Source organism: Lagenorhynchus albirostris, chromosome 16 (genome assembly GCF_949774975.1).
Source record: "Lagenorhynchus albirostris chromosome 16, mLagAlb1.1, whole genome shotgun sequence".
NCBI classification, from domain to species: domain Eukaryota; kingdom Metazoa; phylum Chordata; class Mammalia; order Artiodactyla; family Delphinidae; genus Lagenorhynchus; species Lagenorhynchus albirostris.
Genome location: NC_083110.1, coordinates 55,944,284 through 55,963,797, shown reverse-complemented (window position 1 = coordinate 55,963,797; position 19,514 = coordinate 55,944,284). Strand labels below are relative to the sequence as shown.

General features: G+C 41.3%; 1 protein-coding gene across 1 annotated transcript in view; it reads right to left on the bottom strand.

Moving 5' to 3' along the window:
• The window catches only part of ABCC2 (ATP binding cassette subfamily C member 2), a 69,203-nt gene extending 52,732 nt beyond the window's left edge, over positions 1 to 16,471 (bottom strand). Inside the window, exons 1-8 of the mRNA XM_060125420.1 lie at positions 16,439 to 16,471; positions 14,459 to 14,632; positions 6,773 to 6,898; positions 4,831 to 4,965; positions 4,520 to 4,627; positions 3,824 to 3,879; positions 2,392 to 2,626; positions 386 to 549 (exon numbers count right to left, since the gene is read on the bottom strand). Of these exons, the coding sequence (XP_059981403.1) occupies positions 386 to 549; positions 2,392 to 2,626; positions 3,824 to 3,879; positions 4,520 to 4,627; positions 4,831 to 4,965; positions 6,773 to 6,898; positions 14,459 to 14,632; positions 16,439 to 16,471 (1,031 nt within the window). The remainder of the gene's footprint in view (positions 1 to 385; positions 550 to 2,391; positions 2,627 to 3,823; positions 3,880 to 4,519; positions 4,628 to 4,830; positions 4,966 to 6,772; positions 6,899 to 14,458; positions 14,633 to 16,438) is intronic.
• Between the last annotated feature and the right edge of the window lie 3,043 nt (positions 16,472 to 19,514).

Sequence of the window (19,514 nt, the reverse complement as noted above, 5' to 3'; positions counted from 1 at the left end):
CACTGAATGCGTGACTGTGGAGCAATGAGGTTACAGAGACTATGTACAAGCCTCTCCTGGGGTATGAGGCCCACGTTTTGGACATGACTCGGCTCACAGCAGTTCTGTTTAAGAAGAAAGCACCCCTAAGAAGCATCTGGCTTCCTACGAGGAGAAGGATGTGGAAAAGAGGGAGGCTAAAGGATCTAAATGACTTTTCAGATCATTTTAGATCTTGAAAAGTGCCTTGTGCTTTTCATGAACACAATGCTGTAAGGTTGAAGAAAATTATGAGCATTTAAAAAAATGGAAACTCAGTAATAGTCTCCTGCCTGCATATACAAGGGGCAAAAAGCAGAGTGGCAGAGGAGGCCCTGCAAGGACAAGCCAGGGCCTGGGGACTCACTTCAGCAGCTGAGGATTCAGGAACATGAGGATGTCATACACCAGCTTCAGCAGGAATGATTTCAGGAGGATGACGTAGAAAGTTTTGAAGAGGGCTTTCACCAACCAGGACCTGGGGAAGTCTTTAGTGGTCTCAGACTTCTTTTTATTCTTTTTAGTTTCTTCCTGGGTACAAAACCAGACAACATCAGTGCTTGCAGAGCTGCATGGTGGAAGACTTTGTCTTTACTGAACAGTTCCCAAGTGTTAGCCCCTGAGCCCTGCTGCCCTCTTTGTACAGGTTTCTGTCTTCTCTCCACTGCCTGATCCCATTCACCCTTTTAGCTGCTATCACTGTTCCCCCCTCTCTCCCTCCTCATACTTCGGATCTATTTTGGATTAGGAAAATAGGCAACAAACCTGGTGAGAATACCATGAAGAAGGAAAGAACAGCCTCTGACTGGGGGACTGTGGGGCATCGTGGGAGGGAAGGGCATGGGCGTGATTTTATATATATATATTTCGGATGCTTAAAAGCCTTTTCATTCTCTTCTTGCTCATGGTCATTGTGGGATGTTATGGGTCGAATAGAATCCCCCCAAAAGTTATGTTCAAGTCCTAACCCCCGGTGCCTTAGAACGTGCCCTTGTTTGGAAATAGGGCCTTTGCAGATGTAATCAAGATGAGGTCATTAGAGTGCGTCATGGAATGGGTCTTACTCCAATATGACTGGTGTCCTTGTAAGAAGAGACACAGACATGGGGGAAGAGGACACATGATGACAGAGGCAGAGAGTGGAGTGAAAACATCCACAAGCCAAGGAACACCAAGGACGGCTGGTAAAACCCAGAAGGTGGGAGAGGCAAGGAAGGTTTCTTCCCTATGGGTTTTAGAAGAAGCATGGCCCAGCTGATGCTTTGATTTCAGACCTCTGGCCTCCTGAGTTGTGAGACGATACATTTCCGTTGTTTTAAGCCACGCGATTCGTGGTGCTTTGTTTCAGCGACCCCGGGAATCTACTACATGGGATATCACCACCCACTCTCCCACCTCTTCCTTTTCCTGTCTCAGGAGTCCCCACCAGCCTCTCAGCCTCAGTGACATCCTCTTGTAATTCCTCTCACTGAGGTCCCATCTGATTGGTCTCTTGCCTGAACACCTGCCTCAACCTGCTTCCCAGCTTCCACTTTTGCCTCCCAACCATCCGTTCTCCTGGCAGCTGCTTCAGTGGGCTTTTAACAATGTAAATCTGATTGCATTACGCTTCTGCTCAAAACTTTCCACTGGCTTTCCATCAGAGTTAAAATAAAATCCAGGCTCCTCACCATGGCCCATGAGGGTCTACACCACTTAATCCCTGCCCCTTTCCCTGAGCTCATCTCACCCCTCACTCAGCCTCTCTTCTCCATGCTCCCGCATCCTCTTTCTCTTCTTCAAACAAGCCAACCATGTTCCCCTCTCGGCTTCCCCCATCCTGCGCCCTCTGAGTGAAATACGCTTCCTTCTCATGGGCTCTTTTCATCACTTGGATCTTTACCCAAATGTCATCTCCTCTGAGAAGCCTCTCCTGTTACTCTAAGAAAGCACTTCACGCCAGACACATTAACATGTTTTCTTAATACTCTTTCAGGCTGATCCTTATACCTGTGCCCAGAATGGTCTCTGACACACAGTGGTACTCAATAAATATTTTCAAGTGAATAAAAAACTAAATTAGCTGCTAATGCTAAATCCCACCAACGTGCAGATTCTAGTAATGCTAAGGTATTCTTTTATTTTTCTATTTAAAAAAAACATTTTATTGTGGAAAATTTCAAATATACCCCAAATGAGAGAGATCAGTACTACATTATACTCCCATGTATCCATCACTAAGGTACTATTAGTATTGTGAATATTACTAATAATACAAAATGCACTGTAAAGTATAAAGTGCTGTCAAAATGAAAGGACAGATTCACCAGGACATTGGTGTCCTCTTGCCTAAGACATACAGCACATTCGAACAGACACTCGTGGGAAAGTTACCAGGACAAGGACATCTTGGCTTTGACTCTGGTTCTTGTCCAAACCATGCAGCCTGGCTCCAGGGTTCCACTGGGAGTTCTTCTGCTGCCGTTTCTGGAATGCCTGCCGGGCCTTCTGCAGCTCTCCTGCCATGTACTTTTCAAACCTGCTGACTAGTGTCTTTGTTTTAGTCTCTTCATCAATATCCCAGATATCTTCAAGCATCAGAGGTTTCTTGAAGCCTTTCAGAACAACGCTGGAACAAGAGTGACCCACAGGCTGAGGCCCTGCAGGTGGGACCAGAGGCTGTCTCCTCACTGCCTCTGTCAAAACCATTCAGTCCCAGGATGGAGGGACAGAAGAATGGGGCTTCTCCCTTGCTCTACTATCCCAGCTCCTAGCTCTTGGAACTCAAAAGAGGAGTGGGGAGAGCAGAAAAGGGAGTGGGTGGGGATGATGGAAGGTGGGAGAAAACAAGAGAAGGGGAAGAAGTCCTACTGAATGGAGAGCCAAAAGCGCATCACCTCCCCTGATCCTGTTCCTTCCTTCTCAAACACTGGCTGCCTCTCTGCTGCCCTGGCATCTCCCTGAGGAGCCTCCACGATGCCCTTAAGGAACTGAGCAGACCTGGGGGTGCCTCTAATACTCTCTCTCTAGATCAGGGCTCCTCAACCTGGGATTTGAGAACATGGATGGAAAATAAATTACATCTTTACTTTTATTAGCTTCTAACTGAAATTTAGCCTTTCCTTCTAATATGAATGTAGTCAACCCACCACAGTTCTAAAACAGAGTACTTGTGCCTTTGTTACCAGGTAACAAAATTCACAGATGTTTTCATGGCTCATTTACACTCATCACTGCTTTGAAACTATTAAACCCAGCCAGCATTCGGTCTTGATATTTAATGCATTAATAAAGAAGCACATGTATTACTATATCACAAATTTGGTAACTACATTTCAATATATTTGTTTCCCTTTATAATCCCATGTCTTTTATTGTACACGTTTAAAACATCATCTGAGAAGGGATTCATGGGTGTTACCAGGCTGCCAAAGGGGTCCGTGGAACTACAAAGGCCAAGGACGGCTGCTGCAGATCCTCTGGAAGCCCAGAACAGTTATTTCATCCCTTACCCGAGTCTGTGCCACACTCCCTGACCCCAAATTTCCCTTTTCCTGTCCTACTTCCTCCTTTTCCTCCTATCCTTTTTTTTTCATGGAACTCCTCAGGCTACCAAGAGCAAACCCCCCTCCTTCCTCTCCTCAGCTTCCCCATCTGCCCAGTGAAGGGACTGCAGTAAACTGATCTGTATGTTTTAACATTCTCTGACGCTAAGTAGAGGAGAAATGGAAGCCATGGCAGGCACTTTTAAAATTAAGATTTCCATCACTTTCAGGAGAGTGAGGGGGGAGGGATATAGACAAGCCACACTCCAGGTATTTCCTACCTGTCATACCAACTAAAGGTGATGCTACTCAGAAATGAAGCTGTGGTTGAAGGATGCTGCAAGACACAAAAAATCAGACAGTAAATCAATTAGAAACAGGAATTCTATGGAACTCTAAAATCAGAAGCTGAGTTTTCTAAATATGATGTTGTGCTAGAAACTAGATATGACACTGAAGTAGGCTGGTCAACATGTTTGTTTGGAGACCCTAAGGTCACCAGTAGAATGATAACCAGACTTTTTGGCACAGATGTAGGAATCAACTGTTTATGCTGAAGCTTGGTGGGTCAATATAAAAGTCAGTGTTTCTGGGCTTCCCTGGTGGCGCAGTGGTTGAGAGTCCGCCTGCCGATGCAGGGGACACGGGTTTGTGCCCCGGTCCGGGAAGATCCCACATGCCACGGCGCAGCTGGGCCCGTGAGCCAAGGCCGCTGAGCCTGCGCGTGCGGAGCCTGTGCTCCGCAACGGGAGAGGCCACAGCAGTGAGAGGTCCGCGTACCACCAAAAAAAAAAAAAAAAAAAAGAAGTCAGTGTTTCCAAATTCTAGTCACTTTGTTTCCTTACATCACAAAATGGACTATACTACTATATTCTGGGCTTGGGGGACCTTCATGAGACCTAGACATCTCCAAGTTACATCTGTCAAGATACCATCCAATTAAATAATATATGAAGTGGTCATATTTAGAGTCTCACTTTTGATGAGTCATTTTTTTCTGAAAATGCTGAAAGGATCAGGACCAGGATCTGGAGTGCATAGCAGATGAGGAACACGCAGGAATAGGCCAGGTTAGGGTTGCTGCCCTATGGGAGGGGACAAAGAAAATGAGCCTTTTATCTGAATTAAGTCTAAACAGCCCCTATGTATCAAGGCTTGTGATTAAAGTCTATTATCAAATCCCCTAAATACAATCCTACCCTGCAACTCAATTTACCTTATGTCATTTACTCCAACTTAGAAGTTGCCCAGCGGTACCTCCTCATATCACCATCTCTTTCCTCCTTACCCTTAAGAGTGTCCGGATCAGAGTCTGAAACTGGAAAGTGCCACAGAGTATTGAGAGAATCCAGAACACGGACAGGAACCAAGAGTCCTTCTGTACACACCATCGCCTGCTGTGTTGGATCAGCAAAACCAGGATCTAGCGAGAAATTCACATCATGTTTTGAAAAATATTGCCACTAACACCAAGGACAAGAGGCAAGAAGGATGTCAGAGAACAGGGGAAGAAACGGGGGCTGAAGGGGGAGATTGTTGTAACTAATCTGACACCAAATAGTACATTTCCTCCCTGATACCATCCGACTTTTTCTTTCAGGACCCCAGTGCTCTCTCTGGAACTCCCTTCCCTATCCCATCTTTATTCACCACACTTGGGCAGGGGGTCAGAGAAGAACGCAGAGGGTCACCACCTGCATCTAAATGGAATAACTTTGGGAGCCAGAAAAATCTTTCTGAGGCCCAAGAAAATAATTTCAGGCACTACAGTAATCAGGTTGGGGAGGCAGATTCTGCTGAATAGGTGCAAGGCGTCTTATCACAATATTTTCTAATAATATTAGACTAAGCAATTAGCAACAACAAAAAACTTTGCCTCGCATTATTCACTTAGTTATAATTAATTAAATGTTGTTTTCCCAGACCCAGTGCTGTGCTAGTAAACTGGCATTCTGAAAACAAAGCCATGATTTGTGGCATGTGTGAATTTCTGTGGTATAAATACTCCCACCGTGGTGGATTTCAATCTCCAACATGATGTCACCAAACTCAGGATTGGGAAGAGAGGCGCAGTCAGCTCCGTGAGCTGGCTCCAGCGCACTGCTCTCTAGACTCTTCTCTGTTTTATAACAACGGTGACAAAACGAAGTCCTTACAGGGGCCAAGCAGAGCATGTTACTGAGTGAAGTGAGGGTGGAGGACAGTACTGAGCACATACCTGGTCTAATGCAACCAACTGCTACTCAGTCCTAGCTGACCACTGCCCTGTGGGAATGTCGGCCCAAAGTTGCCAGGCATTCTGATTTTTCAAGAAAGTTTAGGAATCAAAATAATTATGTTGTATATTCCTCTTTCAAAATGATGGTAACGGGGCTTCCCTGGTGGCGCAGTGGTTGAGAGTCTGCCTGCCGATGCAGGGGACACGGGTTCGTGCCCCGGTCCGGGAAGATCCCACGTGCCGCAGAGCGGCTGAGCCCGTGAGCCATGGCCGCTGGGCCTGCGCGTTCGGAGCCTGTGCTCCGCAACAGGAGAGGCCACGACAGTGAGAGGCCTGCGTACCACAAAAACAAAAACAAAAAAACAAAAAAACAAAAATGATGGTAACGGGAATTCCCTGGCGGTCCAGTGGTTAGGACTTGGCACTTTCACTGCTGGGGGCCTGGGTTTGATCCCTGGTTGGGGAACTAGGATCCCACAAGCCGCTTGATGTGGCCAAAAAATAAATAAATAAAATAAAATGATGGTAACGAATTCAATTGTTTTTTTAAACACTGTACAGCTCTCCCTCCCCCCACAAAAAACCCTGCCTGTAGGAGAGACATAAGTTTCTGTCATCAAATTTACACAAACAAGTCTAGACTCAGTGATCCATTGATTAAAGTCACCAATCAACTTAAAAATAATGTTTACAGCATGTAGAAAATTCTTTTACATCAAGAAACTTGGATTTCATCTGTGATCCTTAGATGGCAAGATATGAGGGCATAAGTTACATGTTAATCATTAAAGCTAATACTTACCTTAGAAAGAAGGCATTAAAAGTAGTGTTTAAAAGCAAATGAAAAGTTAAAATTGGTTTCACCCTATTACAACCAAGCTTTGCTTCATCATAGGTCCCTTGAAAAAGGTAGATGAAATTGGACTTTATTTCATTCCATAGGAGCAAATTTCAGCTGGATGGCTATGAGTAGAGAGAAGATAAACAGGATAGAAGTGATGATGGGCCTCACCCATGTGCCCAGGTAGAGGCTTGGATTGGTATATCTAACGGCAGGGACTGTGGCTTGTCCAGTGTCTTCTGTGAGTGCAAGGGCCAGATCTATGACTGCCAGAATAAGAAGAAACCCAACAAGCACCTGAGAAGGCAAAAAAAAAAACAGTTAGGAAGATATCATTCTTAAGAATAGAATGGTTCCCAGTAATGGATGGTAAAAATAGTAGGTAGCACAAGATATGGAAGCAACCTAAGTGTCCATCAACAGATGAATGGATAAAGATGTGATACACACACACACACGCACACACACACACACACACACGCACAATGGAATACTGCTCAGCCATAATAAAGAATGAAATTTTGCCATTTGCAGCAACATGGATAGACCTGGAGGGCATTATGCTTAGTGAAATAAGTCATAGAAGGACGTATACTGTATGATATCACTTATATGTGGAATCTAAAAAATATAACAAACTAGAGAATTTATATTATATTCTTTTTGTTATCAAAAAAGAAGCAGACTCACAGAGAACAGACTAGTTGGTTACCAGTGGGGAGAGGGAAGAGGGGAGGGGCAATATAAGGGTAGGGGATTAAGAGGAACAAACTATTAAGTATATAATAAGCTACAAGGATATATTGTACACATGGGGAATATAACTAATATTTTATAATAACTATAAATGGAGTATTCACCTTTAAAATTGTGAATCACGATATGTACATCTGTAACTTATATAACATTGTACATCAACTATACTTCAATAAAAATGGTAGGCAATGATTCAGATAACACACTCAATAATTATGGAATCAATGATATATATAGTTCAAGTAATGGAATAAAGTTCAAAGTATGCTAAGTGTTGTTAAGGAACGTCGATTGTCATGGTTTTAAAATACGTCCACAAATTCTCCAATACTCCTCCCTTCAAAAGATAGCTTAGTTCCCCTTCCCTTGAGTATGGGCTGAGCTCTGACTCACTTGTAATAAATAGAATATGGCAGAAGTGACAGTGTGCGACTTCCAAGATTAGGTCATAGAAAACAATGTGGCTTCCTCTTTGTTCTCTCTCTCCGATCACTCACAGCAAGGTAAACTTCCAGCCTCATCGTGAGGACACTCAAGTAGCTCTATGGAGAGGTCCACTTGGTAAGGAACTGAGACCTCCTGCCAAAAGCCATGTGGGTGTGTCAATTTAGAAGCAGATCTTCTAGCCCCAGTCAAGCCTTCAGGTGACCTTAGGCAGAGCCTGCATATTAATAACAGCAACCTCATGACAGACCCTGAAGTCAGGTAAGCTGCTCCCAAATCTCTGACCCATAGAAACTGAGATTTAAAAAATATATATATATTTTTAAGCCGCTAAGTTTTGGACTAATTTGTTCCATAGCAACAGATAACTAATAAAATAGATTTAAAGGGGGAATTCCTCCAACCCAATTGGGACGGCACTATTCTCTTTCCTTGGTCATTACTCCCAACCTTCTCCCCATATAAACTTTGAAGTTAATGACTGCAACTCTGTGACCCTAAGATTACTCCAAGTCTGTCAAATATTTGTACTATGAGCTCATAAGACATGATACACATCTTTTTGTTCTAAAGGACTACCGCCCACCCATCAGGAGGGAGAATTATTACCTCCACTGAGGAGGTCCACCAGTACTTTATCCCTCAAGATGAAGATCTTTAGTATCAGCTCCCCTACCCTCACCCCTCCCTACTCCCATCCATCTATGCCTACTCATTCCATAAGCCTCATTCATCCAGAATGGCTCAGGAAGAGATATTGGGCCCTTTATAATTAAAACCAGCAAAGAAAGCACCTTTAACTAATAGGATAAGTGCTATTATTTAGCAGAGAATTATTAGGAATCAATCCCATTATTGCTAAAATAAAGGCTCTTTAGGATGATTAAAAGAAAAAATTAGGAAAATCTCTCAGAACAGAGGGGAAAAGAGAAAAAGAAATTCTAAAGAGTTGAGAAGGAGGGTCAATTCAGCGAGTCCAACATCTATCTAACAAGAAGTTCCAGAGATAGGGAATTTTAAAATTAGAGGAAAGGAAATGAAAATATAAAAATTTCTCAGAGATAAGACATGAGTCTTTCGGTTAAAAGTATAGAACACATTGAATGAAAAAAGACCCATGTAGACACTCTTATGAAATTTCAGGACATCAAGAATAAAGAGGATAAAGCTTCTAGAGAGGATAACAAGGAATGAGAAGAATTCTAACTTGGTAGCACAGGACTTGGGGGAACAACATAGCAACAACTTCAAACTTCAAAGAAAAATTTTTTTGAACCTAGCATTCCACAGTCAGATCAACATTTTCAGAAAGCAAGAACCTAGACACTTTATTTACTATTGCTCTTTCTGAAAATTTTATTGGGAGCGCTAAATCTCTTGTCTTACACAAAGGGGCACTGAGATGAGGATATAATGTACAGCATAGTGATTATAGTTTAGAACTTTCAAATATACAATACAGTACTGTTAAGAAAGTAGATATTGAGGGCTTCCCTGGTGGCGCAAGGTTAAGAATCCACTTGCCAATACAGGGGACACGGGTTCCAGTCCTGATCCGCGAAGATCCCACATGCCGCGGAGCAACTAAGCCCACGAGCCACAACTACTGAAGCCCGCATGCCTAGAGCCCGTGCTTTGCGACAAGAGAAGCCACCACAATGAGAAGTCCCCATACCGCAACAAAGAGCAGCCCCCGCTCGCCGCAACTAGAGAAAGCTCGCCTGCAGCAATGAAGACCCAAAGTAGCCAAAAATAAAAATAAATAAATTTATAAAAAAAAGAAAGTAGACATTGAAAGTTCTCATTACAAGAACAAAAATTATGTAACTATGTATGGTGATGGATGTTAACTAGACTTATTGTAGTGATCATTTCAAATTCTTATGCTGTAACAGCTGAAACTAATATAATGTTATATGTCAATTATGCCTGTTTTAAAAAAGACTATAAACTGAAAAAAAAATCTCATTTGATCTCCAGAACTTATTTATCTTCTAACTGCAAGTTTGTCATGCACTTGTGATTATAGTCAAAATACTGTATCACATACTTCAAAGTTGCTAAGAGACTAGATCTTAAATGTTCTCACACACACACAAAGAAGATAATTATGTGACATGATAGAAGTGTTAGCTAACAGTATGGTGGTAATCATATTGCAATATATAAACGTATCTAATCAACACACTGTACACCTTCAACTTATACAATGTTATATGTGAAATAAGGAAAAAGAAAGGAAGAACTAGAGCCTAAAATTGATGGGAAAAAAAAAAAAGGAGGGGGAGGGGAGTTCTCTGACGATCCAGTGGTTAGAATTCAGGGCTTTCACTGTCGTGGCCTCAGGTACAATCCCTGGTCGGGGAACTAAGGTGCTGCGAGCTGTGTGGCGCGGCCAAATAAATACAATAAAATTGATGGCAGATTACTTTTAGGTATAAAGGTAACCTACAGAAGAACAGAACATAATCACACAAAATTAAAAGACTGAGAGAAAGAGGAAGAGAGAAAAAGGAAGCTAGGGAGTTGGGTCAATGAGCTAAATTCTTTGTCTTTCATAGAGGACAGAAAGATATTTTTTGAAGTTGATGGATCAAGAAATACAGGTATAAACACATTATTTATAGATATGGACGTAACCATCAAAATAATTTTAAATGGCAGCCTCTGGAGAACAGGACTAGAAGGTAGAGGGTTGAGAAAGAGTCTTTTTCTTTTCATTTTGTTTTTTTGTTTGTTTAGTTTTTTAAAGAGAGTAAAAGGAAACATCTCAAAATGTTAACAGGAGTATGTCAGAGTGATACAATTATCAATGATTTCCTATTTCCCTAGAGCTGACAAACTTTCTACAATAATCAAATAAACTTTCTACAATAATGCATTCTTTTTATAATCAGAAACATACTATAGGCTTTTCTTAATCACAGTCTGGGAAATATTGTGGTTGTTTAATGATTACCAAGTCCGTAAAAAGTCTTTGCCCTTGATCTCTGAATCACTGGAGGAGTTTCAAGTACACGTGGAGTTTACTGAACTCAACTTCCTAAAGAGACACAATATCATTGGTATTAAAAAAGAAAGTATGGGGACTTCCCTGGTGGTGCAGTGGTTAAGAATCCACCTTCCAATGCAGGGGATGTGGGTTCGATTCCTGGTTGGGGAACTAAGATGCCAGATACTGAGGAGCAACTAAGCCCACGTGCCACAACTACTGAGCCCATGATCCACAACTGCAGAGCCTGCGTGCCTCAACTACAGAGCCCAGACACTCTGGAGCCCATGGGCCACAATGAAAAATCCTGCATGCCGGGATTCCCTGGTGGCACACTGGTTAAGAATCCACCTGCCAATGCAGAGGACACGGGTTTGAGCCCCGGTCCAGGAGGATCCCACATGCCATGGAGCAAAAAAGCCCGTGTGCCACAACTACTGAGCCTGCACTCTAGATCCCGTGAGCCACAACTACTGAAGCCTGCGTGCCACAACCACTGAAGCCCGCGTGCCTAGAGCCCGAGCTCCGCAACAAAAGAAGCCACCGCAATGAGAAGCCAGTGAACTGCAATGAAGAGTAGCCCCCATTCACCGCAACTAGAGAAAGCCCGCACACAGCAAGGAAGACCCAATGCAGCCAAAAATAAATAAATATTTAAAAAGAAAAAAAAAGATCCCACATGCTGCAACTAAGACCCGATGCAGCCATAAATAAATAAATATTAAAAAAAAGGAATTCCCTGGCAGTCCAAGGGCCCGGTGCTTTCACTGCCGAGGGCGTGGCTTCAATCCCTGGTCCGGGAACTAAAATCCTGCAAATCGTGTGGTGCAGCCAAAAAAAAAAAAAGGAAAGTAAAGTGGTTTGGCCGTATTTAATATCTTTCCACCTCTGCACAGTCCTCCTTTTCCCAGTGCTTTATGAAAGCACTCTGGTTGAACCTTTGACCCATTACAGAGGGTGTCTATTTCCATCACTTCCCTGGCAGACAAACGTCTAACTTCAGTTTCAATATTTTCAGGAACTACATCCCCCAGCAACCATTCTACTATCAGACAGTTATTACTGTAAGAAACTTCTTCCACCTTTGTAATGGTCTTCACAACTGAACTTATTTAAAACCCTCCCAAAGAAAAGTCAACTGATAAAGCTGTCTCAAATTTAAGTTCTTAAACTTTGGTACAGCTGAAAATAATTTACTTATCTTTGATTTTCTGTCTTTTTTAAGTTTATGTAAGAGTAAGGGATAAAAAGGGTAAGTCATCCACAAAAAAATAAAAAAGGAAAGAAAGAAAGTTCTTCTGTATGTTTGGCTAAAGGCAGCTCCCCTGGAACAAGCTACACTGACTTCCCTCGATTTTGCTCTCTGAAACTTTTCAGAATAAGCTAGGCAGTCTTCTATGTTAGACTTCTACAGATACTTGAAGATGATTCCCATGTCTCACTAGCTCAACAGTAAGTCCACTTTTGCTGCACATCTGACCTCAGCAGATCCACAACCTCCAGAACAATACTCCTCTTTTGTTACCCTGGGACTGAATGAGCTCCTCCATTCATTCACTTTTTAATTCAATTCATTCAATTACCTACTATGCACAGGGTCCTTCGGGTAAGGGTGTACCTTGAAACAAACTAGTAGAGTCTCTCACTAGCTTAGGCAAGCAAATTGACTTAGTCCAGATGAGGTAAACACTGCACTAATGACCAAACAGCAATGACAGTTCAAGAGAATCAGAGAGGAACAAACAGCCCAAAGGCAGGTAGAACAGGAAGTGAAGAAATGAAGTTGAGGAGTGATCCAAGAAGAAGGTTCTCATAGAAGAAGTGAATTTTTACTTTCTGAGGAATTATACTCCTGTTTCAGAGGAGAAACCAATTATTCTGAAATTTTTAAGAGGATGCTACTCTGTGCCTATCACCCTCAGGGAGGAGGACAAAAAAAAGTATAAATTATAAACGAAGCTCCTGAAACTATGAGCAAGGGTGAGTGGATTATTAGCTACAGAAAAAAAAAAAAGCTAATACATTTCTTTTTATCTGCAGTTTTATCTATAGAGATTTGTGTTTATAAAAGTTAAACAAAACATGATATATCCATACATTGGAATATTAGGGATGAGCCTTAAATAACATGCATGAACCTTGAAAACCTTATGCTACGTAAAAGAAGCCAATAATAAAAGGTCATGTATTATATGATTCCATTCGTATGAAATGTTTAGAATAGTGAAACTATAGCGACAAAGAGTATACTAGTGGTTGCTTAGGGCTAGGGGAGATGGGGAGATAGGGGTTGATAAAGGATTTCTTTTTGAGGGAAAAAAATGTTCTAAAAGTGTGGTGATGGTTACACATATCATGAAAATACTTAAAAAAAAGAATTGTATTTAAATGGGTGAAATTGTATGCTATGTGAATTATTTCTCAATAAAGTTGTTTATTAAAAGTTAATTAATAGCTATGATAAAAATGGGATACTGATTTACTCATTACCCAACCTTTTCTTGGAAGCTCCAGAAAATGATAGAGGCCCTCTAACTTGACTGACTAGCCAAAACCTCTCTCTCATCCCTAAGGATACTGAAGCATGCTGTTCAATGTTCAGTCTAACACACTCTTGACTCAATCCCTATTCCTAGAGTGCATTTAATACCAACATTCAACAAATGTGTACCAAGTGGTAGGCCCTGTGCTGGGCACTCAGGTCAGCGAGGGAGACAATAGCCCTGCTCCAAGCTCTCACAGACTGTTCTTCTATCCAGAGTAGACAAAACACACCACCATCCCACCTCAGAGTGTCAATGCAAATCCAACTTCCTTTGGCCAAATTTCTTCCTTCCTTCTTTTTAGACTGCAGTAACCTGAGGTCGTTGGCCTGTATGCTTATAGAACACCGAATCTAATTTGCCTCTCTAAAAGCCTTGTTTAATAATCAGGACAGATAGAAAAAAACCTAGTGAAAAGAAGCAGATGATAGATTTTAAGAGGTAGTGTTACAATCTCAGTTGAGGATCTTTCGGTTCTCACAAGACCTTCTCTGCATTAATCAGTGCAGCTGGCTGAGAGGCTCCTACCCTCATTCCTCCTGCAGCCCCTGTTCTTTCCATTATTTCCCTACTCAGGCATGTCACCGTGAGCACACACCCTTCCTCTCTCTACTTTGAGCGAGCATCCACACTCAGGGTTGACTTTGGGAAAATGGAAGCCCTATTTCAGATCCAAGCCTGGGGAGAAGAGCAATGTTTGGATTGGCTGAATGGAGCAGAGGACACATTAAATAGTTCATTTTTACTTCATGGTAGATGCCAACTGAATTATAGTCTCCTGATTAATTAGAACAGCTTAAAGATAGATAATCCAGCATTTGCTTCTCAAAGGCTGAAAAGACCACAACTATTCAACTGACTGATTACTCATCATTGGTGTTTCCAGAGTCCAATATCCATAGGATTTACGAGTCATTATTCTTATGCAAAAATCAAAGTAACTTAACTAAGAAGTACGGCAGGGGGCCAATGAGGCGTAGGACAGATGGAGACAGGGACATCCAGAGCATGGCTCTACCTGGAAAAGCTGGTTAAAGACAGGGAAGAAGACACTTGAACCACCAAGAAAATGTCTCTATTGTGTACCACAAAATTAATTAGAAAATAGTGGGGTTCCCATACCTGCTTAGTAAGGTAGAGTTTGGTTATAGAAGATTTCTTGGTCCTGGATCTATACACATAGAGAAACTGCCAAGGGGCCAGGAGCCAAAGGAAGCCCAAGGGAATCCACACCAGAACAGTTTGCTCAAAACAAAGTGGCAGGTCCACCTCCGGGCTATCCAGGAATGAGGAATTCTGGGGGACCAAAATGGAATGATTGTTGGATACATGCATTTTAAAAAAGAGAATACCAGCCCCCAGCTCACACCCATCCCCCTACCCTTGCTTCCAAACAATTTTAACCCAGTTCTATATCCATATTTAGCCTGACCCTTTAACTAGCTGTATTTTCCTATCCAACTCCATTGATATAAATTCACCATTATTAGTGACTTTTCTGACCAATCCACCCTCTAAAAACCTTTCTTTCTGTGATTCTAAGTGAATTTCTCCACCATCTATCATGATTTAATTTCACCACCACATTTGCCAAGTTGTGGGAAGAAGAGGGACCATCCCTCAACCTAAAGGGGATAACAGTCCTGGGATATAAAAACTTCTTATTCTAGGGCTTCCCTGGTGGCGCAGTGGTTGAGAGTCCGCCTGCCGATGCAGGGGACACGGGTTCATGTCCCGGTCCAGGAAGATCCCACATGCCACGGAGCGGCTGGTCCCATGAGCCATGGCCGCTGAGCCTGAGCGTCCAGAGCCTGTGCTCCGCAGCGGGAGAGGCCACAACAGTGAGAGGCCCACGTACCACACACACACACAAAAACTTATTCTAGTTTTTAGCATTGATTGAACTCACTGGCAGACACTCAAACCTAACCTGCAGGTAGCAGAATGCTTAGTCATACTTTGGCAATTAAACTCCTATAGCCCTAGGGGCTTAAGTTGGAGGCCTTACGGTACAGGAGCAGCAATGGCACATTGGAGGGAAGGCTTATTCCCAGCAAGTTTTCTACTGGTCTTTGCACTCTGCAATAAATAGAAGTATCTTCTGAGGTGAAGGTGGGGCGCCAGTTCTTACATCTGAGTCATGTGAGGGTAGATTATTCTCTTCTTACAAATATTTTTTGCTTTGTTCAGCTGTTTGCACAGACTCTTTAAAGACTGAGGTGCCCTGACCAAGATGATCGGTCAGATGATTCTCAGAAAGAATTCTCTTGAGATGGCCTGGTGAGATCCTGGGGCATGTTAAGCCCCACCTTCCTGTGGTATACATGTCCTGGCCTCGAGGGCCTTGGGGTCCAGGTTCTTTCTAGGATGGGAAGTGCTGTCCACGTGCTCTGTTATCTCATTCCTGCTCTTCTCCTCTCCCCATAAAATTATTTAACTTTAGAATTCAGAAGAATTACCTAAGATAGTTAAACCAGTTTAACAAGCACTCCAGATGATTCTGATCCTAGGAGTCTGCAGACCACACTTCCTCAAAATCCCTAAATTTCTATTCCACTAAACCATTTGGTACCGATGTTCGTTGTTTTGAATTCTCTGCTTTAATGGTTCAAAAACTGTTTCAGTGCTCAGGATGCCCAAATTTGCATCCCTAGCCTCAACTTCCAGTCACACCACTAATTGCTGGTTCCTCTAGAACATATCAGTATTATTTCAACATCAACATTTCTCAGCAAGACTCAATCACAGGCCTTCTCTTTGTCCTCATACTCCACAAACAATTCCCCCTCCTAAGACTGATGAAATTGGAAGCCTTTCCCGTATTTCTCTTTAGAGAAGGCAATTTTGCAGCTACCTGGTCCAAGAAAAAAGAGTGTGGGATACGATAAATGTATTTTAGAGCAGAAATATATTATCTCCCCCACATAGAATATCCTAGGGAGATATTATGACTTATCTTAAAAAAAAAAGAAAAGAAACCCTGAACTTTAGACCAACTGCACATCTAACTTTTCTAGTTCTTATTAGTGGTCACTCTAGGCTAATCTACTACTTGTTCCGAGTTGAGGAGAGTCAACAGTGAGGACAAGTGTAATTTCTTACCCAAAAAGTAGAGTTGCAGAACTTCTCCAGCATGATTCCTAGATCACTTCTGGAATGAAGACTCTTGTATGACTGTGTTTCTTATTTACTCTTTTCCTCAGAGAAGGTAGAAGGCAAGTAGCAACATATATCTCCCATTCTGATGTTCTGATGTTCCAAAGGCAGGCCTTCGACCTTTCATCCCAACAATTTAATCGTTAACCTTGCTGAGACACATATTTACATTACCCCACTGGATAGACATGTGACTGAAGAGCCCCAGGGACAGGTAGACACACCAGTTCCCAAAGTACCAGAAGCCTCTGTAGATGGGTTCATACTTAAAAGGAACCACTGAAAGATGTCATTACAGCTGGCTGACAAATCAGGAGTTGGGGAGCCTTTCTTTCCCCTGAGGACACATGACCTAAACAGAGAAGCATCAGTGGAGGGGCATGTACCCCTAAAACGTGCCACTGCACTTCTGTCTTGAGGCCTTAGAGTTTACAGAAATGTGAAACATCCTACTTCTCATTTTCAATTAAGAATATAGAACTTAAAACATGGTTAAAAATAGTGTAAACTTTGTTTGAAAAAGTCAGGTTATTAAGTAGCAAATCCAAATATGAACCTACACATAATTTGTGCATTTGTGTAATAAGAAAACTCAGCAGTTAGGATTGTCAGTGATTTTATTTTCCTTCTTGTTGTCTGTATTTACTGATGTTTCCATAATTATCAGGTATTATTTATGTAATAATACTTTTAAAGCAAATTTTTGTATTGTGATAAAAAATGCATAATGTAAAATTTACCATCCTAACCATTTCTAGGTGTTTCTAAACTGAAACTCTATACCCCTTAGATAACCACTCCCCATTACCCACTTCCCCTAATAAAGCATATGTTCTTCTAAAATCAGGACACCCTAAAATAATAGCAGCCAGACATGCTTGCCAACATCTTAAAGTGTAAACACCATCATGTGGCGGATCACGCAGAGCCATTTTGGTTGTCAACACAAAAAAACCCACTTTGCTCTGTGGGTATATACGACTACCTACAGAGATTAAGACACATATTAATCAAACTATCAAAAATTAAATACAAAGAAAAAATATTAAAAGCAGCAAGGGAAAAACAACAAATAACATACAAGGGACTCCCCACAAGGTTAACAGCTGATCTTTCAGCAGAAACTCTGCAAGCCAGAAGGGAGTGGCAGGACATATTTAAAGGGATGAAAGGGGAAAACCTACAACCAAGATTACTCTACCCAGCAAGGATTGCAATCAGATTTGACAGAGAAATTAAAACCTTTGTAGACAAGCAAAAGCTAACAGAATTCAGCACCACCAAAGCAGCTTTACAACAAATGCTAAAGGAACTTCTCTAGGCAGGAAACACAAGAGAAGGAAAAGACCTACAATAACAAACTCAAAATAATTAAGAAAATAGTAATAGGAACATACATACCAATAACTACCTTAAATGTAAATGGATTAAATGCTCCAGCCAAAAGACATAGACTGGCTGAATGGACACAAAAACAAGACCCGTATATATGCTGTCTTCAAGAGGCCCACTTCAGACCTAGGGACACATAAAGACTGAAAGTGAGGGGATGGAAAAAGATATTCCATGCAAATGGAAATCAAAAGAAAGCTAGAATAGCAATTCTCATATCAGACAAAATAGACTTTAAAATAAAGACTATTACACAAGACAAAGAAGGACACTGCATAATGACCAAGGGGTCAATCTAAGAAGAAGATATAACAATTGTAAATATTTATACACACAACATAGGAGCACCTCAATACATAAGGCAAATGCTAACAGCCATAAGAGGGGAAATTGACAGAAACACAATCATAGTAGGGGACTTTAACACCCCACTTTCACCAATGGACAGATCATCCAAGATGAAAGTAAATAAGGAAACACAAGCTTTAAATGATACATTAAAAAAGATGGACTTAATTGATATTTATAGGACTTTCCATCCAAAAACAATAGAATACACTTTCTTCTCAAGTGCTCATAGAACATTCTCCAGGATGGATCATATCTTGGGTCACAAATCAAACCTTGGTAAATTTAAGAAAAATGAAACCATATCAAGTATCTTTTCCAACCACAGTGCTATGAGACTAGATATCAATTACAGGAAAAAAATCTGTAAAAAACACAAACACATGGAGGCTAAACAATACACTACTAAACAATCAAGAGATCACTGAAGAAATCGAAGAGGAAATAAAAAATTACCTAGAAACAAATGACAATGAAAACACAACAACCCAAAACCTATGTGATGCAGCAAAAGCATTTCTAAGAGGGAAGTTTATAGTAATACAATCCTACCTCAAGAAACATCTCAAATAAACAACCTAACCTTATACCTAGAGCAATTAGGGAAAGAAGAACAAAAAACCCCAAAGTTAGCAGAAGGAAAGAAATCATAAAGATCAGATCAGAAATAAATGAAAAAAAATGAAGGAAACGATAACAAAGATCAATAAAACTAAAAGCTGGTTCTTTGAGAAGATAAACAAAATTAATAAACCATTAGCCAGACTCATCAAGAAAAAAAGGGAGAAGACTCAAATCAATAGAATTAGAAATGAAAAAGAACAAATGACACTGCAGAGATACAAAGGATCATGAGAGATTACTACAAGTAACAATATGCCAATAAAATGGGCAACCTGGAAGAAATGGACAAAACCTTAGAAAAGCACAACCTTCTGAGACTGAACCAGGAAGAAACAGAAAATTTAAACAGACCAATCACAAGCACTGAAATTGAAACTGTGATTAAAACTCTTCCAACAAACAGAAGCCCAGGACAGATAGTTTCACAGGTGAATTCTATCAAACATTTAGAGAAGAGCTAACACCTATCTTTCTCAAACTCTTCCAAAATATAGCAGAGGGAGGAACACTCCCGAACTCATTCTACGAGACCACCATCACCCTGATACCAAAACCAGACAAAGATGTCACAAAGAAAGAAAACTACAGGCTGATATCACTGATGAACATAGATGCGAAAATCCTCAACAAAATACTAGCAAACAGAATCCAACAACAC